Source organism: Oryza sativa, chromosome 4 (assembly GCF_034140825.1).
Source record: "Oryza sativa Japonica Group chromosome 4, ASM3414082v1".
In the NCBI taxonomy this organism is placed as follows: Eukaryota; Viridiplantae; Streptophyta; class Magnoliopsida; order Poales; family Poaceae; genus Oryza; species Oryza sativa.
In genome coordinates, this window is record NC_089038.1 from 34,506,187 (window position 1) to 34,532,635 (window position 26,449).

At 43.4% G+C, this 26,449-nt stretch overlaps 3 protein-coding genes across 4 annotated transcripts; 2 read left to right on the forward strand and 1 right to left on the reverse strand.

Annotated features, from left to right (window-relative positions):
• The first annotated feature begins 65 nt into the window (after positions 1-65).
• On the forward strand, positions 66-3,607 carry LOC4337320 (probable plastid-lipid-associated protein 13, chloroplastic). Of its 2 annotated transcripts, NR_185120.1 has the most exons (8): positions 66-371; positions 938-1,059; positions 1,178-1,261; positions 1,477-1,573; positions 1,836-2,052; positions 2,303-2,355; positions 2,711-3,310; positions 3,411-3,607. NR_185120.1 is itself a non-coding variant. In NM_001419923.1 (7 exons), exons 1-7 carry the CDS (start codon positions 150-152, stop codon positions 2,819-2,821), a joined length of 906 nt encoding a protein of 301 aa, NP_001406852.1. In that variant the 5' UTR covers positions 66-149; the 3' UTR covers positions 2,822-3,058. The 2 variants fall into 2 exon arrangements, 1 of the variants encoding a protein (NP_001406852.1); NM_001419923.1 differs by lacking the exon at positions 3,411-3,607 and having other exon boundaries at positions 2,711-3,058.
• On the reverse strand, positions 3,569-4,341 carry LOC107278570 (uncharacterized). The gene has a single exon (XM_015781083.3). It carries the CDS (start codon positions 4,231-4,233, stop codon positions 3,763-3,765), a length of 471 nt encoding a protein of 156 aa, XP_015636569.1. The 5' UTR covers positions 4,234-4,341; the 3' UTR covers positions 3,569-3,762.
• An 11,142-nt stretch (positions 4,342-15,483) lies between these two features.
• Positions 15,484-18,951, forward strand: LOC107276179 (indole-3-acetate O-methyltransferase 1). The gene is made up of 2 exons (XM_015779943.3): positions 15,484-15,885; positions 18,268-18,951. The coding sequence occupies exons 1-2, from the start codon at positions 15,484-15,486 to the stop codon at positions 18,898-18,900; spliced, it is 1,035 nt and encodes a 344-aa protein (XP_015635429.3). The 3' UTR covers positions 18,901-18,951.
• The last annotated feature ends 7,498 nt before the right edge of the window (positions 18,952-26,449 follow it).

Below are 26,449 nucleotides of genomic sequence, written 5' to 3' on the forward strand. Positions count from 1 at the left end.
CAGGAATCCTGCGAGTTTGAGGAAATCGGGAATAAAATGTCAGCCCCATATTTGATTTTTCCGCTATTTTCTCCCACGGTTTCCACGTCGCGTGTGCATCTGCAACTCATCTCGGCACCACCACGCCGCTCTTCTCACTCAGGTCCCGCATGGCCGCCGCCGCCGCCGCGGCGCTCATCACCGCCGCCTCCACTCCTTTCCCGCTGGTCTCCTTCCGCAGCCGGCGGGATGGCCACCTGAGCCTTTCGCCTCCTCGCCGCCCCGGCGCCGGGCGCTGCAGGGCCTCGGCGCCGACGTTCCAGGGGGGACCCGCCGCCAGCTACGCCCGCGAGATGGAGCGCCTCTCCGCCAAGGAGTCCCTCCTCCTCGCCGTGAGCTCCTCTCTACCCTCGTCTTCTACTTGGGAATCCGCTAGTTCTGACCTACCCTTGCTCGTACTACCTGGTACACGCAGGAGTATCAATTCCATTTTCCTAGCAAGTGCCATTTCAACTAGCAACATGATTGATTAGTGTGTACACGGAACAAGTATTGATCCATGCATTTACTTATCTCATTCCACTGCCGTGTCTAATTGGAGATGTTTGTAATTCCACAACTTGCTAATTTGCCATCATGCCTTCAGCGTTCAAGCGTCTTTGGAGAAGTGCCAACAAGAAAATAGCGTATAAGTACCAACAAGTACTTATGAAAAAATAAAAAAAAACACTTACTAATGAAAACCTCGATTCCACAGACCCACCAATGAGTATATGTATTGAATTGTGCATTCTCAACATTCTAAAGATGAATTGTGCATTCTCGAGTTATCTAAGAAGAGCTGTGCATTCCCATCTTTTCAGAAGAGTTGTGCAATATCAGTTTGTATCAATATTATAGCCAATTGTGAGCTTCATGTTAATTTCTCAACTAGGATATGTAAAATTGCAAATTTCAGTTCAGAGATGCTGGAGGGTTTGAATCCTTGGTTAGTGGAAAGACTACAGGGATGCAGAAGATTGATGTCAATGAGCGGATTGTTGGGCTCGAGCGTCTAAACCCCACTCCACGGCCCACAACGTAAGTGTCCAGCTCAGAAAATTTATCATGTTCTGCAGATCATTTGTAGTTTGATGACCATGCTTTTGGTTGCATGTCTCCAGGAGAACTTCCATAATTTGTCTGTTTCACTTCACAGATCTCCCTTTCTGGAAGGTCGATGGAACTTTGAATGGTTTGGTGACAGCAGTCCTGGAGCACTTGCAGCCCGTCTTCTGTTTGAGTATGTCCTATTGCTGGATGCAATTGATATTTGCAAATTGAAATTTACATAATGTTCTGAAATTAAGTTGCCAGTTACTTATTTTTCTGATTATGAGTTATGTATTATGTATAAAATTGTCTTATGTTATGATGATCAAAATGCATAATTCCATGATGATCTTCCTCTTAATAACATAAAAATCTAACTACATAACAAATATCATCTATCTGTAGGAGGTCACCTACAACTGTTGCACACTTTACAGGACTTGATGTCCTGATCAAGGATGGATACTCCAAAATTTCTTCCAACGTGAAGTTCTTAAATACGGTAATTTCAAAAGATGAAGCAGTTTAAATTTAACAATTACACATTTTACAGGACTTACCATAATTTATCAACATGCAGGATTGATATTTTGCACAGACTCTTCTTGTTGCATTTATTTGTAGTAGATTACATGGAATATCTTCAATAATCTTGCAAGATTAATTGATATATGTTAACTGGGATTTGTATGTTTCTGTTTTTGGCAAACTCTTTTGTCACACTCATGTTGTCACAATTAACTAGCAGCCTTTGATGTATGCAGGTGCAAAGCAAGTTCCTGCTGACTACTCAGTTGTCTGTGGAGGGTCCTATTAGGATGAAAGAGGAATATGTCGAGGGCCTAATAGAGATCCCTAGGATCAGAGAAGAAACACTGCCTGATCAACTAAAGGGTTTCTTTGGACAAACTGCAGGTGCTCTGCAACAACTCCCTGCCCCCATAAGGGACGCTGTTTCAGAGGGGATTAAATTGCCACTTAGTAAGGAGTACACTTCTCATTTCCATCTGCAGTATTTCGCTTATGCTAAAAGAGTTATAACTTTACCTTTAGTTTATATTTTTTTCTCATTTAAGTTTGACACAGCTTGCCATATTTTCTTAGCTGAAGCTCGGTATAAACAACGGTTTGATATTTTTTGTTCTGGTCATGCTGGCATTGGTCAACGTGATAACTGCGGAAAACACTTGGATTAGTTACTTAGAGTTGATGCCTTGTTTTCTTATGGCAGATGGGATGTTCCAGCGCCTATTCATGATTTCTTACTTGGATGAGGAAATACTGGTACGTTTCTATGCACACATCCGGTGAAGACCGCAATCATATTGTATGACATTTAGTTTGTACTAGTGTGCATTCAGAGTCAAACAAAATATGATCCTTATCCCTTTGATCTAAAACCCAATTTACACTTAATTAGTAGGCTGCCTTAGCTCTCATGTACACAAAAGTGTGAAATCAATTATATAATCCACACTGTATCATATATCCTGCACGTTTACAAGTCTGGTTTGAATGAGTCCTTTAATATAGGTAGTATAATCATGTCTCCTGAGCATACAATGGATGGTTTTAAGTCTTAACTGTTTCAGCTAATGTTAATGATAACTCATCGTCTTCACAATATCTTCTCTTGCAGATTATCAGAGATGCATCTGGAGCACCTGATGTCCTAACAAGATTGGAAGGGCCACAGCCAAATTCAATTGATGGCACATCAGACGCAGTGCTGTCAGAATATGAAAGCTAGTGTTAATTGGGTGCACTAATTAGAACGTCGTGATTAGTTTTTTGTTCTTCTGTTCAGCCACTTTTCACGCTTGCACATACATAATAACTGTAGTGCGTAACAGCATCCACTTGAATGGATTAACTTACCTCCTTTCTTGTGAGCAGAGTACATACTGATACTGCTCTTCAGGATTTGTTATGGCTGTCAGCTCATGGAATAAGATGAATATCTCGACATAAACATTGGACTGGCAAACCACTTTGAGCAGGCCTCCTCCCAGATATGAACAGGCAAACAAATCTGTTTCTGATTTCCAATAGCACAAACTAAAGCCTGCTCTGCTCGTATCAGCAGTTGCAGGCTTGCAGCATCAGTGGGGTCTACAGCAACCACTCCACACGTCAATGACGCAAACATTTGAAACAGCCAACTGTTAATGAGATCGATTTACAAGCATAGAGGGTTCTTTCTTTTTAGTCAAGGGCAATGTTCTACAGAGATCACTGGGTAATTCTCCAAGAAATGATGTTTACTTTCTAATAATGAGAAACCATTAGGCTTCTCCCCATTGCATTGCAGGTCCTAATTTTGGTTCTATGCACGACAGGTTAGCCCCAGACACTTTATCAGAAAAATTCTGCCGTGTCAGACAAAAGCTGGAAGCTACTAAAACCCATCTAAATAAAAGAAGAAATGGGTGTTTCTATTCCATTTTCACTTTATCAGTTATGTAGTGTATTTCAAAGAGTCTTCAAAAGACAAAAATGCAAAGAAACTGAGGAAGATAATATTTGACGCTTCATCAACGCAAACAAGGAAAATAGGAGATCTCCATTATATATTAATCAAATCTAAAATCATGTCAGGAAAGGCGAAATCATCTAAACGCGAGGGATCCGGATCAATGATCTGGAGAATTCAAGGCTATGAACTCCAATGCATGGATCACCTGATCGGATTCATGAGAAACCAACAGCATCCATGTCGATGCAAGAGCCACTCTGTAGCCACTGTAAGAACATGTCGTTCCTGTCGTCTTCCCCGAGCGCGTGCAGTAATCCTCCCGACGCCTCCGCCTCCGCCTCCGCCTCCGCCACGGCCTCCTCCACCTTTATTTCCGCCTTGATCGTCGCCGCCGCCGCCGCCGCCGCCGCACCGGCGCCGTCGGCGACAAAGCCACCCTCGTCGCCAGCGGTGTCGCACGGGTCCGGCTGCGACGACGCCGCGGCGGGCCCGTCGGCGGCCGGCTTCCCGGTGAGCCGCTGGACGAGGTCGCGGAAGTGCCTCGCGTCCGTCTTGATGACCTCCGGCGCCAGGACGTGCACGATCTTGATCTTCCTCGGCGGCGCCTTCGCGATGGCGTGGGAGAGCTTGTGCGTCGCCGACGACGACGAGGCGCGGGACTGGGACTTCATGGCGTGGTGCTTCATGCCGAGGGGAGTGGCGCCGTCTCAGCGGCTCGCCTCTGGAGAGAGATGCCAGAAGGGAGAAACGGAAATGGCGGTCGGTGCTTGTGACAGACGGGAGGTGGCAGAGCCAGAGCACACGCCGAAAGGGTTTGGCTTATATAGGCAACCCTTGTGGATTTTTAGCCGTTGGATGAGGTGAGCCTGCGATCCAATGGTCCATATATAAAAAGTTTTTTTATATATATTTCGGTGGTACAAAGATAAGCATGATTTTAATTGGTATGGTTTCAAAAGAGGAGTTCAGAATATTTTTTCCAAGGAACAGCTCATCTGATTTTCAATTTTTGAATGACATGATAGAGATGGATTTTCATACCTAGAGTTTCACCTAAACGAGTATGGTGGCCCACGTAGATTGCGCGGCTAGCATCATTATATTTTTTTCTCTCATATAATAGCGTATATGTTTTCTCAATTTATTATTAAAATATATTAAAATGACAACATAATTTTAAATTTTGTACTAACTTTATGAAACTAATAATGTGTAATATTTATATTTTATATACGTGTTAGTTATTAATTATTTTTAATATCAAATTTTAGTTATTTCTAAATTATATTCATATATGGACTCTAGACTCGTCTTTCAATACTTCTTATTTTTTAATTCCAAATTTCATTATCTGTAAATTGTATTTCTATATAGACTATAGAATCTTCTTCCAATATTATTTATTTTTAATTCTGAATTTTTATTATTTTTAATTGTATTTCTATTTGCACTCTAAACTCATCTTTCAATATTCTTTAATTTTTAATTTCGAATTTTAGTTACTTCTAAATTGTATTCCTATATTGACTTTAGACTCTTCTTCTCATGTTTTTTTTATTTTTAATTTTAGTTATTTGTAAATTGTATTTTTATACGGACTCTAAACTCTACTTTAAATTTTGTTATGTTTATGTTTATTTCGAATTTTAGTTTGTTTTAAATTCCTATATAGACTCTATACTCTAGTTCTAATATTCCTTATTTTTAATTTCGAATTTCTATTATTTCTTAATTATATTTCTATATGGACTCTATACTCTTCTTATAATATTCTTTATTTTTTAATTTCTAATTTCAGTTATTTCTAAATTGTATTTCTATATGGAATCTGTCAGGGTTACGGGTTAGGTATACCCCTTACCCTTCGATATACGCCACATATCGACATGGCATACCCGCGCATACACGGACATTATCTGCATATACTAAGAAAATCTTCCACAGTGTTTAAGTCCTACTCAGACAAGACAAGGTCATCGGTATATCGTGTAGGGTCCGATGTCTCCAAGTTTTACTTGGAGACCACCTGATCTGCGATATAAAAGGGACCCCCTGGGAGGACCTAAGGCATCGAATCTCATAGCCAACACAACCCCCACAGCCTACGAAATCGGAGCTTGCAAGAGCCACATCGCTAGGGATCTAGTCGAATCAACTCGATTACGATCCTGCAGGGTTCATCGAGTTCCATTATTCCCTTTGTAATCTGTGGTTTTCCATCATATAATCCCATATCAACTGGATTAAGGCTATTACCTATCAAGGGGCCTGAACCAGTATAATCTTTATCTTTTGTTGCTTGATGTCGTACTACGTAGATCCTTGCACCAACGTACCCCAATACCCTCTATATCCGGTCTACGGGTATCGCTCGTCGACAGAATCTAGTTTCCTCTTCCAATATTCCTTATTTTTTAATTCCGAATTTCAACTATTTCTAAATTGTATTTCTATATATGGACTCTGTTTTTCTTTTTCTTCGATTAATATTAGAATTTCTAGTCCGTGAGAGCAAACGTGGAGGCTCTTTTTCTATTCCTCTAATAAGTTAATAGATAGTTATTGAAAAATTTTAGAAAATGTTGACAAGATAAATTAACATGGACATACCGCTCCACAAACATACATATTAAAACTCAACACCTACAAGTTATAAAAAAAAATACAAGTTAAGGCCTTATTCGTTTTGAAGGATTCCTAAAGGAAATCTCAATTCCTTTGGAATAAACACTGTTCATGTATTCGGTTTGTAGGATTCAAAGGAAAATTTTCCATAGGAACACTATGCCAATCCTCCAAAAATCCTCTAAAATGTACTAATTCCATAGGAATGAAAACATCCACTCCAACCTCTTTTGTTTAGCTCAGTGTAGGAAAAATTCATGTGTTCCAATCCATTGTTTTGCACGTGCATTCCTACACTATTCCTATGTTTTTCCTATTCCTGTGATTTGAAAATCCTGTGAACCAAATAGGCCCTAAACTTAAACTTATACGTACCATCATAGTCATATTTGATATTTTTTGTAGATGAATTTTGCTACAGGACATTGCAACTTCACGGTTTTAGTTGTATGACACTGCGTGAAGTGACTTTTGGGGGAAGACACACTCAAAAGTTGGATATTTGCTGGTGGACACCGCGCTCATTAAAACAATAATTTCTGGTTGAACAGAGAAAAAAATCACGTGAAATATCAAAAATGCCCTTTGGCCCACATGTCAGCTTTCCCATCTCTCTTTCCGGTTTGGGATCAGGCAGGAGTCGATCTTGCAGGCGGCGCGCGGAGGTGTGGTGCTCGGCGCGGCATTCTTCGGAGCTCGTGGAGGAGCTTGCGGCGGCAGTGGCGATTCCATGTGGAGGAATCGACGCCGGACTTCAATGATGGCGGCATCCGGTGGAGGAGTCGACACTGAGGGCTCCGGAGGTGACAACGTTCCCAGGCGATTCCTGAGGTTGGCGGCGTGGTGACATCTTTGCTGCGACATAGAGCCGGTTGTGCGCGCGAGGTCACCCGCCACAGCCACAGCCGGTATCATCAACAACAACGCAGGTGGATCGAGGCAATGGTGACTTGGGAAGGGCCGCAAGTGACACAGTACTGCGCCACCTCCATCTTCGCCGCGCGCGCTCCGCCCATTGGTTGCCCGCCGCTCGCGGGTCCTATGGCTCGCCGGAGAAGAGAGAAAGAAGACAGAGGTAAGGAAGAAGAGAAGAGAGGAAGAGGAGCAATTTGGTCACACCGTGTAAAAATGTGGGTCCCCTCTCGCCTTGTCAGCACAAAAATACTAATTTAGTGGATGCAGTGTCCTGTTGCAAATAACTATATTTACATAGTGTATTCCCCAAAAATTATTTCGTGTGGTGTACTATAGTTAAAACCATGAAGTCGAGATATCCTGTAGCAAAATTTATCTTTTTTTATAACTTCTATAAGTCGAATTTAAACTTGTATGTTTATTGAGTAATATTTTTCATATAATCTATTTTATCATTTTTATTTTAAAGTGATATTCCCTACTAGGACATCTTTACTTCTATGATTGATTCTACATCTTGCATTGTGTCATTGTGTGATGTGTATAAATATATATTTATATGTTAGCAATCTCTTTTCCAAAAAAAAAAAATCTATGTACACGCGCATGTATAGATGATCCATCTCTTTGTTTCCGTCACTAATTTCCTCGTAATATATTTCGCACAATTATGATCCGGCGCGCCGCGTGAGAGGGGAGCAGGTGAGGGCGCCGGCCGAGGCTAATTGGCTCGAACAGTACCCGCGTACGGCGTACCACGGTGACGCAAGCCGCCCGCGGAGCCATGGCGACGCCCCACCTGCAGACCTGCAGACGCTTTTGGTGTGAGCGATCAGCTGGAGACCTGGAGTGCAGCAGCCGCGATGCAACCTGCCGCGCTTGGCGCCGATCCGAAGGCGACCGTGGGCGAGCGAGCGGAGACGGGTCGTGGTGACGCCCGCGCGCTCGTGCGCGCTTGGACGGAGAGGAGACGAGAAAAGCAATCCGCTCACGCTCGTGTGGGCTAGCTATGCATGCTGTACTGCCCTGCCCTGCGGGCAGTGCGGCTAGCACGACGTGAGGGCGTGAGGCGGTGGTTGGTTGCAGACTTGCAGTCCTCTGCGGCCCAAAACTCGTGTTCTCTCGGGGTATCCGATCATGTACACCACACAGCTAGCGCGAGCAATACTACACTAGACAAGCTGGTGAATCTTTTCAGGATAATGCAGAATCATTTCGTTTGGAGGAGGGACTAATCTCAGCACCCGATCAATAACAGAGCCTCGATCAAGCGGAAGTGGGCTTTTGTCCCTCGAGGTGACATCTATAGATGGTCAAATGGGCCGCCTGGCACGGCCCAGCCCAAGCACGGCCGTGCCTGGGCCAAGGCTTGTCGGGCTGGCACGGCCCGACCGACACACCGGGCCGTGCCGTGCCAGTCCACGGGCGGCATCTACGGCCCAAGCACGGCCCAATACTACTCGGGCCGTGCCGGGTCGGCCCGAAGGCACGATGGCCCATCGTGCTTCCTCACAGAAAAAGTATATTTTTGGTCCCTCAACTCTGTGGGCTGTGTTTAAATGGCTGGATAATAAGTCTATTTTGTATACCTCATCACATAAAAAGTCTATTTTTGGTCCCTCAACTCTGTGGGCTGTGTTTAAATGGCTGGAAAATAAGTCTATTTTGTATACCTCTTATCTTAGGCTTTGCCTTATATGATTATTTAAGTCTATTTTAAATTCCTATTTTTTTTATTTGACCGGGCCGTGCTGTGCCGGCCTAGCATGCCGAAGGTGCGGCCCAAGCACGGCCCGTCTGTCGGGCCGAGCCGGCACGAGCACGACTCCAGTCGGGCCGTGCCGTGCTTGGGCCGGGCCAAACAGCCGTGCTTTGGGCCGGGCCGTGGGCCACGGGCCATATGGCCATCTACAGTGACATCATCTCGTTTTATGCATATCGTTTAAAAGGTTTTATAAAAAAATAAAAAAAATTGTCAAGATAGATCAATATATGATATATCTTTTTGCAAACATGCGATCTAAAATTCGACTTATACAATTTTTAAAAAAACAAATTTGACCGTAAATAACTCATTCTATCCATAGTAAAATTTGTTATTTTTGTTTCTAATTGTATAAGTTGAATTTGAATTTGCATATTTGTGAAGTGGCATATCACATATTGATCTATCCTACAGTTTTTTTTTTAAAAAATTGATAACTCTTTAAGTGATATGCAAAAATGAGAGAATATCCCTTTGAAGGGATGGATTGGGTTTTCCCGATCAAGCCGAGAACACAGTACCTCACGAAAAGCCCCGGGGCGCACTAGGACAGCAAGACTCTACACATGCGTCATGCATGGTCGGGAATACGTATAATGGAGGATCAGGACATCCACGGCAACGACCACCGGAGAGCGGATATATTTCGCACAATTACCCGGCGTGCAGTGCCACGTGAGAGCGGAGCAGGTGACGCCGGCCGGGGCTAGTTGGCTCGAGCAGCAACGGTGACGCAAAGCCGCCCGCGGGCGGCGGGGCCATTGCAACGCCACCACATAGACGCGACAATTTTGGTGTGAGTGAGCTGCAGACATGTGTGCAGTGCAGTGCAAGCAGCCGAGGTGCAACCTGCCGTGCTTGACGCCGATCCGAGTCGTCTCGTCCGAGAGCGCGCACACTCGCGGAGACCGTGAGCGACCGAGACGAGTCGCGGTGACGCCCGCGCGCTCGTGTATGATGGAGAGGAGAGAACTTATCATACACTTTTGTGACTTGCGGGGCGCGTCTCACCGCGGAAGTGTTTTTATTCATGAAGGCCCTATTTAGTATACCAAACTTCCCCCGTACTCCTAACTTTCTATCACATCTAAAACTTTTCTACTCACATAAACTTCTAACTTTTTTTTCAAACTATCAAATTTTTCCAAACTTCTCCCCAATTTCAAGAACTAAATACAACTGAAGTGTTTTTCCCAATTTTGTCATCTCTGGAACTTGAACCAGAATTGTGTTCTCTATACTTTTCTTTCCACTGCATGTCTGCTACTCTGTCAATGTATCAGCATCTTCGCCCCAGGTGGGTAGGGAGTAGGACTGCTTTAGGACGGAGGCAGATATGTGCGAGGAGTCCAAAGTTCAGGGGTGTTTGAACTTTAGGACTTATGTTTTTGAGATCCCAAACACCCCCTGATATGTACGACGAGTCCGAAGTTATGTCTTTTGTGTGGGGGTGTTATGTTGAGCTCGTTTGAAGGAGATGGATACAAATCTCCTGTGCATGAAAAACGAAATGGCCCGTTAACATATAATTAATTAAGTAGTAACTATTTTTTTAAAAAATAGATCAATATAATTTTTAAATTAACTTTCGTACATAAATTTTTTGTAAAAAAAACGTACTGTTTAACCATTCAAAAAACGTACACGCGGATCACGAGAGAGACGGGTTAGAAACACACACTGCCGTACACAACCATGGGATTTTAATCTAAACATGTATGCCTAGTAGTACGTAAAAATATATGCTGCGCATAACTTGTACACGGGCATTTATGACTAGTAGTATGTATGCGTGCAAGTATGCTAGTAGATATAGGTGGTGTTCTTTTCTTCTAAAGATAAAGATAAAAATAAAGTGTTTTACGCAAAACGATACGGTATTAACGTATGATTAAATGAGTTTTATTTATTATAAACTTGAAAAATAGATTAATATGATATTTTAGAGCAATTTTCATATAGAAAGTTTTCGCATGAAACACACTGTTTAGCAGTTTGAAAAGCGTGGTAAAAATATCTAAAATTTTATCCACTCTTTGTAGTGGAAACGAACCGGACCATAACTTGCATGCACACAATGTGATTTTGTTTTAATCTAAACATATATGACTACTTCACCCATTGTAACGCACAGGCATTTATGCTAGTAGGAGTAAAAAGAGTAATAAAAGGGTTTTATATGGTCTTATGATCGAACTGGTGGTGCGGCCAGTCGTTCCTAATCCGATCCAATAACATATAGGCTTAAATTAAGATCGTTTCTTATATGGATATATATCCAACATGGAGTGTATATATATATTCGATCTACTCTCCAAGACAACGTACACTTTCGAAACAGGACGACTCGACGACAGCGGAACAGTGCAAGCCCTCCTAAATCCATCCATCAACCTGCCCGAGTGCTGGTATATAGAGAGCTGATCTTTCCACGCTATAGTCGTTGTTAGAGATATACTCTCATAGGAGTAGATTAATTTGGTCTCCCATATGTTCTTTTATACATGATATACTACAGTCCTCTGATATATATATCCAGGTGAAGCAATTATTAGGGATTGCGATATATCATGGAGAACAACCGAAGCTGCAGGTACGTATGTGTGTGCGTGTTAAAATCTGTCACGTGGATTTTCTAAAGCTATATATATAGAGAGACTTATATTAGTGTGCTTATATACTCCAACCTAGCTTATTGATCCATGGTCGCAGGAAAACACAAAAGAAAGATAGAGCCAACTTCTTTATGAAAACAACGGTTATCAACGATGCCGCTACTCGTAGGAGATCAATAAAGAAAAATAAATTCTTCGTGGGAACAAAAATATTGACCTTTTGCCGCCGTGATGAGTATGGTATTACCGACATGACTAGGCAAGTTATGATCAAACAAACATATTTGTTCCGTGAACTGAAGCTACGCTTTGCTGGAAGAAGAATTGATAATGAGATGAAAATCTTACATGAACAAGGGATGTACGATTGGGAAGAATATAATGAACATAAAACAAATATCGAAGTGTCGATTGCTGCTATTCGAAATGCTTTGAAGAAGTATCGGGAACGGCGGATTAAAGCCAGGGTTTTTTATCTAGTTCCCCACCTTACTGAAATTTCATACTTTGTGCGTAGCCATTTGAAAACTATGCCACGAGAAGAAGCCCTAAAGAAGATCATGCTTGATCGTCATAGGAGTGAAGCTTGTGAGCGTGCAAAGATGGAAAGTATTTCTTCATCCAAGAAGTACATTGGAACGCATACAACCACCCATACGGCGTTAGTCTATCTCGTTGTGCTAATGTTAGCCTATATGATAGTGTTTCTATGATTCTGTAACCATGCCGGTCAATAAGATCCAAATGTTCCTATGATCTTCTCCCTCTTCTGGAATGTTTATTTTCATGCTTAGATGGAGTACATATGCGTGATATATGCATGACTTGTCAGAACTTGTGCGTGGCGCGCGCCCATTGCCGACGACGAGGCGCGGGACTGGGACTTCATGGCGTGGTGCTTCATGCCGAGGGGAGTGGCGCCGTCTCAGCGGCTCGCCTCTGGAGAGAGATGCAAGAAGGGAGAAACGGAAATGGCGATCGGTGCTTGTGAGATAAGGCAAACCTTGGGATTTTTAGCCGTTGCGACGCCCCACCACATATACCCGACACTTTTGGTGTGAGCGAGCTGCAACCTGCCGCGCTCGGCGCGACGGCGCCGATCCGAGGGCGCGCACACTCGGCGACCGTGAGCGAGCGAGACGGGTCACGGTGACGCCCGCGCGCTCGTGCATATGGATGGAGAGGAGACGAGAAAAGCAACCCGCTTACGCCCGTGTGGGCTGCATGCCCTGCCCGGGAGCTAGCACGACGTGAGGCGGTGGTTGGTTGCAGACTTGCAGTCCCCCGCGGCGGCCCAAAGCTCGTGTTCTTCCCTCGGGGTATCCGATCATGTGCACCACACAGCTAGCGCTAGCAATACTACACTAGACAAGCTGGTGAATCTTCTCAGGAAAAAAGACGAAGAAAATAATGCAGAATCGTTTCGTTTGGAGGAGGTACATCAGTAATCTCAGCACTCAGAGAGCCTCGATCAAGCCGAGATCACACAACACCTCACGAAAGGCCCCGGGATGCACTATGACAGTAGGACTCTACACATGCGTCATGCATGCATGGTCGGGAATACGAATACTGATGAGGATCAGGACGCGCACGGGGACGACTACCGGAGGAAATGACGGCGGTTCTACCGCGGGCAAGACGGTCTTCGGCGCTGTGCATGTAGGTCGAGCCACGGCACGTTCGCAAAAGGTTCGTAAGCCGGGGGTCCGTCACCATATATAGGCGTTGTTCCACGCGCGCAAGGGGCGTATTGTGATCGATATATATGAGCGTGAGTGAACGTGGACAACAGCGAGTCGTCGGCAAGGGCTGGTCCGGCCTGTGCCCGCGCGCATCATGATCGATCAAACATGAGATTAGTCGTAACTCATCTCTCTCTGTATCTGTTGGAATGTTCATTTGTTGCTTGATCTTCCGTTCAGATAAGATTTGCCTTTGTTATTTACTAATTAAAGTTTAGATTTAATTTTCTTGATTCTCGTTGTCCTTGTCCTTTGACGTGGCATGTGGCCAGCGTATGTGTACACCGAGACAATAGTGCTCCATCCATAGTTTTGAAGGACATAAAGTGAACTTGTAAATTTATGCCTGCCGATGTCTGTTCCGACGGGCCAAACGTGCGGATGCGGCCCAGCAGCGTGGCCAGAGAGCTGAGCTGCCGATATACGCGCCGTACGTGAAGCCACCTCGACGCGTACGTGTGCACGGACATTCCTGAATACCACCACCTAGCTCCCTGATCAACCACGACGCCGGGTTGAGTACTTATTTGCCGGAGCAAGGACGAGTTCCGATCCTCTACGACTGAGGTGATATGTATGCATGCAGGGGCGCGTCATGCATACGTTGTGTGTGCCGCACGTCGATCTCGTGGAAGTAGAAGCGGAGGCTTTTGCCGGGAGCCGGAGCAGGAAGGGAAACAAGCAGAGAATGAGTACAGCTTTGGATTGTGATCGGACGGACGCCAGACGCAGCAAGACAAGGGGCCGAAATGACCGTTGGATGACGATCCGAGGGCCACCGAGACGAGCAACCAGAAGGCAGAAAAACCAGCTGCTTAATTCCCCCCGCGTGCCGCTGATGGGTCGGCACACCGCAATGGCCGCAACAGCGAAAATTAACGCAATGAAGAAGGGGATTTCCAACAGGTTTGAAGATTTAAGATTGACCCCCCGGAATTGCAAGGTACAGCAGTACCATAGAGTGGAATTTGATCGTCTTCCTATTTGTTCTCAAGCTCTTCTTAAGGTTGTCATTGTGGGTGCACTACTGGAATTGATCAAAGGGACTGGTTTGGACCAAATACCAGTCCTCCAAGCAGGCCTTAAATAAACTCGTGATCCGGTGTGATCGTAAACAGACCACCCCAAGTATCCTTGTCATCTCATTTTTAAACCCTGAAGACGCCCCCATGCATCCCACTGCCTTTCTAATCTAAATCTACATAGTTGTTGCAATGAACTGAGTAGCATCTAAATGTCATGATTTTAAATTTTTATAGAAACTAATTTTAGATTGAGTTGTTTCATAGACTAAGTTCATAATTTAAAAATACTACACAAACCCTTCTCTATTTTTTTTAAAAGAAGCGACCTGAACATTACTAGTCAACTGGGCCACTGAGAGCTAGCGTAGCATCTATGGACTCACGGCGCACGTGCCGCCCATCGGCCACCGCGCGACCTCGTCGGTACCACGCGTGAGTCGTCTTTTCCTTTTTTGCTCTACTCCTGATTTTTACCATCAACCATATGGCCATATGGGTTCGTTCAAATTCTGTGTACTACGGGCCCTAATTAAAATGACTTTATATCCCACTAAAAAAATGACATCATATTCGGTTCAACAAACCAGCGCTGATGTGTTCAATAAAAAAAAAAGGCTGAAGGTATCATCGAGGCAAGTTATATATACGATCGATACAGTACAGCTTTGCCAACTCGATCCAACTAAATTACTCAGGAACAAGTTATACACATACACCCCCATTCTCCCGTCGTGCGGTGAATTCGCGATCAAAGATGCAAGAGCAGCAGCAGGACTTCAAGAACGTCTTCTGTATGGAGGGTGGCCAGGGCGAGTCCAGTTACATCAACAACAGCCAATCTCAGGTAATTAACAAATTAAGCAAGACTAATTAGCTAAGTAATACAAGCATAACTATATGCAATTAGAGGTGGCTATTAATTACTATTCCCTCTGTCCCAAGATATAAGCATTTTTGGACTTCGACATAATTTTCGAGATGCTATTTTAACTAACAAATATCTATAAAGTTAAGATTTTTTAAATAAAAAGAGTTGCATATTATGATAGCTTGTTTAATGATTAATCTAGTAATATCAATTTTAAATGATTGATCTTTTTTATTTTTAGTGATTAATAGTAAAGTTGAAAATGTTTGACTTAGCATTATTTTAAAAGTAATTATATTTTGGGACGGAGAGTATTAGTAAGATTGCTACGCCTGATCGAGCAAAGTAAAACTGCCGGTGCAGTCCCGAAACCTGAAAATGATGCTGTACGCCCTTGAGGAGACACTGGACAAGATCCAGCTCCCTCGTCACCGTCCGGGGAACAAGCCGCTACTGACGGCCGCCGACCTGGGATGCTCATGCGGCCAAAATACTCTCCTGATCGCGGACGTGATCGTCGACCACATGACCGACAAATCCTTCGGCAGCAAGGACGACGACGGCCTGGAATTCTGCTTCTACTTTTCCGACCTCCCGAGCAACGACTTCAACACCCTATTTCACCTCCTCCCACAGCAAGCTGCTGCCGCGGGCAGAGATGGGCGGCAGAGCCGGCGCTACTTCGCCGCCGCCGTACCTGGCTCTTTCCATGATCGCCTGTTCCCCGAGCGATCCATCAACGTGTTCACCTCCACCTTCTCATTGCACTGGCTCTCACAGGTACGCTGTATAATATACAGTTTAGGTTTTTTTTAGAGTACATCAAATTAATCATAATGAATCGGGAGTAGATTCTAATCCGTCGAGGGGAGATATCCCCTCGTGTACCTTTTTCTTTTAAATTCGATGCAAATGGTTGTGAAAAATTTTAAAAAAAATTGACAATATAGAGTATAGCGATATCTACTAGTCCACCAAAAATAAATTTCAAATTCGACCTACATATCGAGAAAAAAAAAGACAAATTCAGATATGAACATTATATTACTATTCATATACTAAATTTGTCTTTTTTTAAATCTCAACGTGTGAATTGAGTTTGGATTTAAGATTTTGTGGAGTTGTATAGATATATAGTATGAGTGTTGCCAATTTTTTCCAGAATTTTTCATAACCGTTTAGATGGTTTTGAAGTAAATGAGGGACATCCCCTTTGAGGAATCAAAATAGTTTCCCCAATGAATCCTCCATTTTGTGTTGATCTTCAGACTAACTAGCATATCTTCTCACCCAATTTTGCGTGGAGATAAATATATTGTACATCTTTTCAGTAGAATTTGATATGTATACAATTTTTGCTTCAGTTTCCAATCAGTGGTGTGAACGTAGGATTCTGAGCGTGTGTATTCAAGATTTTCACAGTGAAATTAAAAAAAACATTTTCTTTTGCGAACGCAATTTTTTTCTTTTAAAAAAAGAAGGGATAGCACACAAGTACTACTGAAAATTAAAAAAACGTTTGTGTTACTAATGAAAATATGTGTTAAATTAGGAAGATAGTACAGAAAAGAAAATCGTTTGTGTTACTAATGAATATGGATTATATTGATTTCAATGTGTTGTTCAATCTGAGAAAAATTCTTGCACGTTATACATGTAGTTAAGTATGGTTGGGATCAAAGTGAGCTACTCGACTGGTAAAATTCAGGTTTTGACTCGAGCAGTTAATGATCGAGTAGGATCATTAAGTTCAATATTTCGATCATTTGCTTAGTCAGCTACCTTGAGCTAATTTGTGAGTTACTTGTGTAGCTCGTTTAGCTTGTGACGTGTTGAAATTAAAAGTCCACTCCACATGCTAGATAGTGTCACGTATGACACAAGCAGCTCACAAACCACTTATTATAGTACAACCTTATATTGTCATGATACATAGCACGTCGGCCATAACTCCAATTACATAGGCCTATAAATCATACCAAATGTAAATTTAAAGGGAGTATATATATCTATCTAACGTTCTATAGAAATTCCCCCAAAAAAATTTAAAATGTAAATTAATACGATACATTATAGTACAATAACAATGTAAGTACACATGTACCTAGAATATACTCCCTTCAGTTTCATTTTAATTGATGCTTTGGACAATGACACGCTCTACAAGATATACTTTTGACCTTATTTTTCTATTATAATATATACAATAAATAAATGCATGTTTACTTTTATTATAGTGTTTTGAAAAGACAAATCTATATATGTTTTTCTAGTTTCTTTAAACTAAATATTTTTAAAGTTATTGATGGTTAAAGTTATAAAAGTTTAACCTCAACCTTGTCAAAAACATCAATTAATATAGAACCAGAGGAAGTAAGCGGTATGTAAATAAAAAAAAAAGTTGCACTAGCTCAGTAGGGGGACGCACGCAGGAGCTATTGGTGGTTGCGAGCTAGTTCGATCGACGCCCACCTCACGCAATACGCTTTGGTTTTTAACCCATCCAACGGTCAGGGATCTTAAAGCCCATCGGATATGACGAACAATATAAAATATTAATTTTCTCCCAAAATTTATGTCAAATTATAAAAAGCAAATCCTAAATTTAAAATCACTAGAAAAAATACCCGTGCGTTGCGGCGGGTGAAAGCTATTTTAATTTTATTATTGTTATACAGTTTAATTAAGGTGAAATTCACTATTAGAATTCGCTTAAAATCATGAGCTGTAATTAGAGTCCGATCGCCTCAAGTTAGCATACGAGTTTTTTTTACAAAGATTTCTTATATGACTCTTCTGTGTTTCCAAAAGCAAACATAATAAACGACTCAAATAATAATATGTATTTCCAAAAGTGAACGAACTTGAAAACCGACTTATACACAGATGATGTACTAAAGTACCGGCAAAAACGTCTTCAATTTTTATAATAATAAAGATGTATTGCGTCGTAGCAAGTTTAATAGTTTCAATGAGTCTACTCGAATTTCTTAGCGAACTAAGCTGGGCTCATTTTTAACTTGTTATGTTAACGAGTTGAGCGAGTCGGCTCATTAACTCAACCAATTTTCGGCAGTCAAGCTACGGTTCGAGTTAGCTTATCAACCACCCTTAAATGTAAGCAATAAGTGAAGAAGTTTAATTGGTTTAATTATTACACAGGTGCCGAAGAGAGTCGTCGACAAGCAATCGCCGGCATACAACAAAGGTAAAGTGTTCGTGCATGGTGCCTCTGAGGAGACGGGCACGGCATACCAACGACAATTCCGGTCTGACATGATGCGCTTTCTACACTGTCGTGCCGCCGAGATGAAGCCTGGTGGTGCCATTTTCATTGTCAGCCTTGGCCGCCTATCATCCACCCGCGGCCCCACGGAGCAAGGCTACATCTATGAAGTGTATTGCAGCATGTTCGAGGACTCATTGCGTGATCTCATCGAAGAGGAGATGGTCGATGGCGAGAAGATGGACAACTTTAACGTCCCCCTTTACGCTGCTACAGTAGAGGAGTTCAAGGAGGCTGTGGACGCCGACGGCTCGTTTAAGATCAACCAGTTGGAGCTCGTGATGGGAAGCCCTCCCGTCGTGGATGATCCCGCTAACCGCGGCGTGGTCGGGCGCATGGTAGCGAACTACATGCGTGCCCTCTTTGGGCCACTCGTCAACACGCACATCGGCGGGGCGATGGCTGACGAGCTGTTCATCCGGATGCAGTGCCGCGCAGAAATACGTGCCGAGGAGCTTGTGGATGAAATGTGCTTCGCCCATATTCTATGCTCGCTTTCACTGGTGTAATGGAATTTACAAATGTATTATTGGATGGTCTTTATATGAAAACTAGGTCTATTTTATGTGGAACTCTTCATATCTTGAGCATAATAAAAGTTATTCTGGATAAAATTGTTGGTTGTCTTATAAAATTTGGGCCCCATATATTAGCCGATCTTAATGGATATATTTCGTGGGAAACTCTTCATTGTTTTAGGCATAATAAACGGCCTTTTGGTTGGGTAATTCAATTTACCCAAGTTTGACACAAATTTTTGGCTAACTTGTCTAAGGTATGACTAATAAAATTAGAACCACTCGTTAGCTAGCATGAGGCACTCCTGCCACACTTTTTTATCTCAATGACATATGTGGACTATGTAATGGAGAATAAATCTTACCATAAATATGGTTATGAACTAAACAATCATCTATTAAACTTGTCTAACTTAATTAAGAGATATGACAACACTAAGTAAGTTGTGGGTGTCAACTAAACAGTACCTAAAGAGTAGACCGTGAACATTATTTGGCCTGTACGAGTTCCGATCCTGTACGACTGAGGTGATATGTATGCATGCAGGGGCGCGTCATGCATGCGTTGGGTGTGCCGCCGCACGTAGATCTCGTGGAAGTAGAAGCGAAGGCTTTTGCATTGCCATCGCGGGATTGCGCGGGAGCCGGAGCAGGAAGGGAAACAACCGTTTTTTTTTTTGACAAATTGAACCTTTTTAAAAACTTATTTCGAAACTAACCCCTACCAAAAACTTCAACAAAAAATAAACTGTCGGCTCCACGCCAAGCTCATTGGCGCTGAGGTTGGGCGTGTCAGCGCCAAAGGTCATGGCGCTGACCTCGTGCCACCGTGGCGGCCGAGCCGATCCCCCCGCCGACGTGGCATCTACCTCAGCGCCAAGCACATCGGCGCTGAGCTGGCTAACTTCAGCGCCCACCCGTCGGCGCTGAGGTGGGACTTAGCCTTTTCGGCCGAGTCCCGACCCAGCAGGCCTTCTGTCTGGCTTGCGTGAGGGGGGGAGGACCTCAACGCCAGCGGAAATGGCGCTGAGACTAGGAAGGTCAGCGCACTACATCCCCACCCACAAATCAACATGAACCAAATGGAGCAAGATTAATATGTATCTTCCGCACTACATCCCCACCCACATTATCCAATTAACATCCCAATCCGAGCCAATAATTATCAAACCACGGTTGGAACCAAAACAATGCGAAATATCCAATAAAACATGGGGGGAAATTAGAGTTTCTAGAGGAGTTTACCTTCTCAATCGATCCCCAAATCAATCCCGACGAAATCCCCTTCGATTTGAGTGGATTTGGGGGAGATTTGGTGAGGGGAGAAGAGAGGGCGACGAACCCTAGCGCGCGGTGGGGGAGAATAGAGGAGAGGCTGGTTGGGGGCGGCTTCGGCCGGCCTCTAAGTACCAAACCTCAGCGCCAGGCCCGTTGGCGCTGAAGTTTGGCACCTCAGCGCCGACGCGGTTGGCGCAGAGATTCGCCATCTTAGCGCCAATGCGGTTGGCGCTGAGGTAGCTGCCACGCCCAACCTCAGCGCCAAGCGTATTGGCGCTGAGCAAACGGCCTATTTTTGGTTGAAGTTTTTGGCAGGGGTTAGTTTCGAAATAAGTTTTTGAAAAGGGTCAATTTGTCAAAAAACGGGGAAACAAGCAGAGAATGAGTTAGCTTTGGATCGTGATCTGACGGACGGATGCCAGACGCCGCAGCAAGACGAGGGGCCGAAACGACTGTTGGATGACGATCCGAGGGCCACCGAGACGAGCAACCGGAAGGCAGCAAAACCAGCTGCTAAATCCCCCCCCCCGGGCGCCGCTGACGGGTCAGCACACCGCAATGGCCACAACAACGAAAATTAACGCAATGAAGAAGGGGATTTCCAACAGGTTTGAAGATTTAATATTGAGCCCCCAGAATTACAAGGTATAACAGGACTATAGAGTGAAATTTGAACGCCTTCCTATTTGTTCTCAAGCTCTGTGTAGGATTGTCATTGTGGGTGCACTGCTAGAATTGATCAAAGACCATGATTGGTTTGGCCCAAATATCAGTCCTCCAAACAAGCCTTAAATAAACACGTGATCCGGTGTGATAGTAAACGGATCACCCCAAGCATCCTTATCATCTTATTTTCAAACCCTGAAGAAGCCGCCATCCCACCGTCTTCCTAATCCAAATTTCTATAGTCGTTACAATGACCTAAATAGCACCTCAATGTCATGATTTTAAATTTCCATAGAAACAAATTTTAGATAGGTTGTTTGAAGCGCTAAATTTTTAATTTAAAAAGACTACGTATACCCTTCTTTAAAAAAAACCTTTTTTAAAAAAGCGATCTAGCCGTGAACATTACTAGGTCAACTGGGCCATTGAGAGCTAGCGTAGCATCGATGGACCCACGGTGCACACGCCCACCTGTCAAGCCCCGGCCAGATTCAGAGCTTGACAAGAACAATTTCAGAGAAAAGAGGCTTAAGTAGCTATCCTAATGGGATTAAATTGAAGGATTTGCACTGAATTGAAGAGTACACAGTACAAGGAAATAGATGGGCGCCGCAAGACAAGAGTAAAGTAAATTAGGGTTCAATTGTTCGATACAGACATTGCGGCGGCACTAGCTTATAAAGGGACTCGCTAATACAAGACAAAAGAGATGATGTCAACAGTACGGCAACAGGGGTGTGCTGTAGACGGTCCAAGCTCATCTCCATCGTCCGATCTTCATAATCTCCAGCCCAAGCGTTATCGAATAATCCCAGCCATTGGGTAACTGAACTTGCCTTCCCTTCCAGCGTTCAATCATGGCTTCAGTTCGTCAGAGTTCTCACAATGCCCCCCCCCTTAAGCACCCATGTCCTCATGGGTTAAAAGCAGGAAACACTTTGGATATGAAAGCAGCATCTTCCCAAGTTGCAGCAGAAAGAGGTAGATTCGCCCATTGGACTTTCCATTGAACCACAGGTGCATTGTTTTGAGGAATCAGCCTGCGTTCCAAAACAGCCGTTGGCTGGGAAAGAATGTTACCGTTATCATCAGTGAGTGGGAGGCCAGGTTCAGGAACCACTTTTGGACCGATGTGTTTCTTCAGTTGGCTCACATGAAAGACTGGATGGATTTGGGAGGATGCCGGTAACAGCAATTTGTAAGCCACTGAGCCAATGCGTTCCAAAACACGAAACGGGCCATAGTATTTAGAATGCAATTTCAAGGAAGAATGTAACCCCAAGGAATTGTGACGGTAAGGCTGCATTTTGAGATAAACCATATCGCCGACAGTCAGGACTCGTTCAGTGCGATTCATATCAGCAAAGTGCTTCATACGCGCTTGTGCTTTGAGGAGGCTAGACTTGATAGCAGCAGTAATAACAGATTTTGCTTCTGCCTTGTTACGAGCATCAGTGAAAAGAGATGGAGATAGGAAGGATTCAGCTAGCAAGGGAGGTGGGACCCCATGTAGTGCCTGGTAAGGAGTCATGCCCAAGGTAGTGTGGAAGGATGTATTGTACCACCATTTAGCATAGGCCAGCAGTGATTTCCACTTCTTAGGTTTAGTAAATGTCATACAACGAAGATAATTCTCCAGGCACTGGTTGACCCTTTCAGTCTGTCCATCCGTTTGGGGATGATAGGCACTACTAAAATGTAGTTTTACCCCGGCTTTCTCAAAAACATCCTTCCAAGTTTGACTAGTGAAAATTCTATCTCTGTCACTGACAATAACTGCCGGAAGACCATGGTGCTTGTAATAATTTTCCACAAATTGAGTAACTATCTGGTCAGCTGTGAATGGATGGCTAAGTGCAACAAAATGAGCATATTTGGTAAACCTGTCCACAATGACCCAAATGACATCCTTGTTATCAGATTTAGGGAGGCCTTCAATGAAGTCCATAGAAATGTGTGTCCAAGCCATCTCAGGGATTGGTAGAGGGTGAAGTAACCCAGGCTGCAGATTATGTTCAGACTTGTTTTTCTGACAAACTGGGCAGAGTTTGACATATGAGGCAATATCCTTCTTCATGCCTGGCCAATAGAAAAGTAACTTAGCGCGTTGATAGGTTGCTCTTTCACCTGAGTGACCCCCCAGAGCAGAATCATGAAAAGATTGCTGTAACTTTGCTCTCAAATCAGTACCAGCACCCACATAGAGACGATTCTTATATCGCAAGATGCCACTAGTCAGAGTATAAGGAGGATGGCCCTGAGGAGTGATTCGCAGCTGAGATTCCAATGCTGTGCATTTTGGGTCTGTTGCATAACTGGCCAGGATCTCAGTGATCCAAGTAGGAACAATTATCGTGGTAGAAAACAACTGAGCAACAGAAGGTATGCGAGATAATGCATCAGCAGCCTTGTTTTCTTTGCCTTTCTTGTACTCTATTTTGTAATCGTAGCTGAGGAGCTTGATTAGCAATTTATGTTGAATCCCTTCTGTAAGGCGTTGCTCATTAATGTATTTGAGGCTTGCTTGGTCTGTTCGAATAATCAGAGAAGTGCCCAAGAAATAATGCTTCCACTTTTTTAATGCTTCCAATATAGCCAATGCTTCTTTGTCATAAGTAGAGAGTCCAGCTGCCTTAGGGCCAATTGCTTTACTAAAATATGCCAAGGGTCGGTTGTTCTGCATCAAGACAGCACCCAGGCCGGTACCACTAGCATCTGCTTCCAGTATAAAAGGTTGAGTGAAATTAGGCATTGCAAGGACTGGCGCATGAGCCAATTTATCCTTGATTGTTGCAAAGGCTTGTTGCTGCTCATCTTGCCAAGTGAATCCAGTTTTCTTCAAGGCAGTAAATAATGGTTTGCAAATAAGACCAAAATCTTTAATGAACTTCCGATAGTAACCAGCCAAACCTAAGAATCCGCTGAGATCAGTGACAGATTTAGGTACAGGCCAATTTTTTACAGCTTGCACTTTGGTAGGATCAATTGCCACCCCTGCATTACTGATAATATAACCGAGATATTCCACTTGTGACTGGCCGAAAACACACTTGCTTGGTTTGGCTGAAAGATGATGCTGTCTCAAAAGTTGCAAAACCAATTCGACATGAGTGACATGGTCAGATAGGGATGGACTATATATGAGAATGTCATCAAAGAAAACCAAAACAAATTTGCGCAAATAAGGGGCCAGAATGCTGTTCATCAGAGCTTGGAAGGTGGCTGGTGCATTTGTCAGTCCAAAAGGCATCACCAAGTACTCAAAGTGGCCCATATGTGTGCTAAAGGCTGTCTTATATATGTCAGCTGGGTGCATTCTGATTTGGTGATAACCTGAGCGCAAATCAATTTTAGAAAAGTATTGAGCCCCATGTAATTCATCTAAGAGATCCTCAATGACTGGAATGGGATACTTGTTTTTGACTGTGGTAGCATTAAGTTGACGGTAATCAATACAAAGGCGCCATGAACCATCCTTTTTCTTGACCAGAATGGCAGGGGAAGAGTAGGGACTCATACTTGGTCTGATGGTTTGGGAATTCAGCAATTGCTGTACTAGCTCTTCCAAGGCATTTTTCTTGTGACGAGGAAGGCGATAGGGCCTTACATTGACTGGTTTAGCACTTGGGAGTAATGGTACAGTATGATCACAGTCACGAGAGGGAGGCAACTGAGTAGGTTCAGCAAAGACATCTGAAAATTTTTCCAAAACTTGAGTTACCTCTGGTGCTGTTGCAGTTAGAGCAAGTGCAGAACATTGTGGATAAGGAAGGTACACCACGGCACCTAATATATCATTGTGCAACATTTTCTGCAAGTTATCAGCTGTGAGAAGGATATTGGATCGAGGAGCAGTAATATCAGGAAAGGTTAGTGACTGCAGCCCATTGTGATGTATTGTCAATGCTCTAGTCTTAAGATCAATGGTGATTGGGCTATGCTGAGAGATCCAGTCACAGCCAAAGATGATATCAAAGCCTTTAAGATCCAACAATCTGAAGTCTGAGATAAAAGAGACATTATGAATAGAATAAGGAACCTGAGAGCAAACGGTCCCTGTATTCAAAATACTGCCATTAGCCACTCTGACTGGTATAGGTGCATGATTAACCATATGTAACCCAGCTTTACTTGCTATCTTCGGAGAGATGAATGTAGTGGTACTACCACTATCAACTAAGGCTGTGGCCTGTATGGTACCCAATAGAACATGTAGTGTAAAGGTAGTAGCAGCAGGAGTGATGCCCTCCAGGGAGTGTAATAACAGATGTGTATCCTGCTGATCTGTCTTCTGTGGACTATCAGGAGGAGTAGAGTAAGCTGCATCATCTAGGATTTCAGACTCATCCTCCATTGTGACCAAATAGACTTGCTTGGTAGCTTTACAGACTCTGCCGTGTCCTGGAACCCAGGGTTCGTTGCAACGGAAACACTTGCCAGAAAATTTTGTATGAGTGACAGTGGACTGCTTGTCATCCTTGGTAGGATGCTTTGGTGGAATTTTGGGAGTCTCTCTGTTGGAAGGAATAGAAGAGGTGTTGGCAGAGCGAGGAATAACATCATAGTTGCGAGCATGTTCATAAGCAGTCACCAGGGAGTAAATTGAGAGAGACTTCAGAGGTCTTTTAATATGGTCCTTGAGTCCAGAAATAAAATAATCCAAGAAGTAATCCTCAGTCAGTGTAGGATTGCTGCGTTTAACTAAGGCCATAGTTTCCTCAAATTTATCAATATAACTGTCAACAGAGCCATACTGTTTCAAATTTCTGAAGGTTTCAGTAATTTCAATCTTGGATTTAGCCGCAAAGCGTTGACACACCATGGTTTTGAATTCAGGCCAAGAAAGAGAAGCAGTGGGAACAGCTGAACTTTCAATCCACTGATCAGCTCTTCCTGAAATATGCACTTCAGCTAGCAAAACTTTGTCTTCTTCAGGAGTTTGATACAAAGAGAAGTATTTTTCGGCCTTGCGTATCCAAGACTCTGGATAATCACCCTCAAAGGTAGGAAAATCGACATTTCGAGAACGTTTTGCAGGGTCTGCAGAGTGTGGCCGGTGTGCATAGTTAGTGTGGTGTGGTTCAGGATTGTACTGGTGGTGGTGGGGTGGGTGGAATGGTTCTTGGTGGTAATAAGGATTGTATGGTTGGTGGTATGGTTCAGGATGAGCACCATGTCCCCCTTCCCAGAAGTGAGTAGGTGTAGATGATATAGGGGGTACATGAGGTGGTGGGTTTGGGTAGTAGTGGTAATCCCAAGGAACCGGAAAGGGAGTATGTGGTTGATAGGGATATTGTGGCTGATAGGGAAAGAATTGGTTAGGTGGAGTGTATTGAGGTGGCTGGGGAAAGTGTGGTGGTGGTGGTGGTGGTGGTGGTGGTATGGTGCTTGTGTTAAAAAAAACTGAGGCATTTCTATCTGTTGTAGGAATGTGGTTTGGTGGAGGTGGTGGTAAGGGTAGTGTAGTAACTAAGCTGGGTGTCATAGTCATCTCAATATTCTCCTGATTTGGTGAATTGGACATATTTCTGAAATCAAACAGTGGGTGTTTACTAGGACCAGCAGCAAAGGTTTCAGGTTTTTTTCCTCCAATTAC

Excerpts from the sequence above, each read along its gene's own strand:
- LOC4337320 (NM_001419923.1), top strand. The coding sequence starts at position 150 with ATGGCCGCCGCCGCCGCCGCGGCGCTCATCACCGCCGCCTCCACTCCT. Across the intron at positions 372-937 it reads AGGAGTCCCTCCTCCTCGCC|TTCAGAGATGCTGGAGGGTT; the intron begins GTGAGCTCCTCT and ends TGCAAATTTCAG. Across the intron at positions 1,262-1,476 it reads GCAGCCCGTCTTCTGTTTGA|GAGGTCACCTACAACTGTTG; the intron begins GTATGTCCTATT and ends ATCTATCTGTAG.
- LOC107278570 (XM_015781083.3), bottom strand. The coding sequence starts at position 4,233 with ATGAAGCACCACGCCATGAAGTCCCAGTCCCGCGCCTCGTCGTCGTCG.
- LOC107276179 (XM_015779943.3), top strand. The coding sequence starts at position 15,484 with ATGATGCTGTACGCCCTTGAGGAGACACTGGACAAGATCCAGCTCCCT. Across the intron at positions 15,886-18,267 it reads CATTGCACTGGCTCTCACAG|GTGCCGAAGAGAGTCGTCGA; the intron begins GTACGCTGTATA and ends ATTATTACACAG.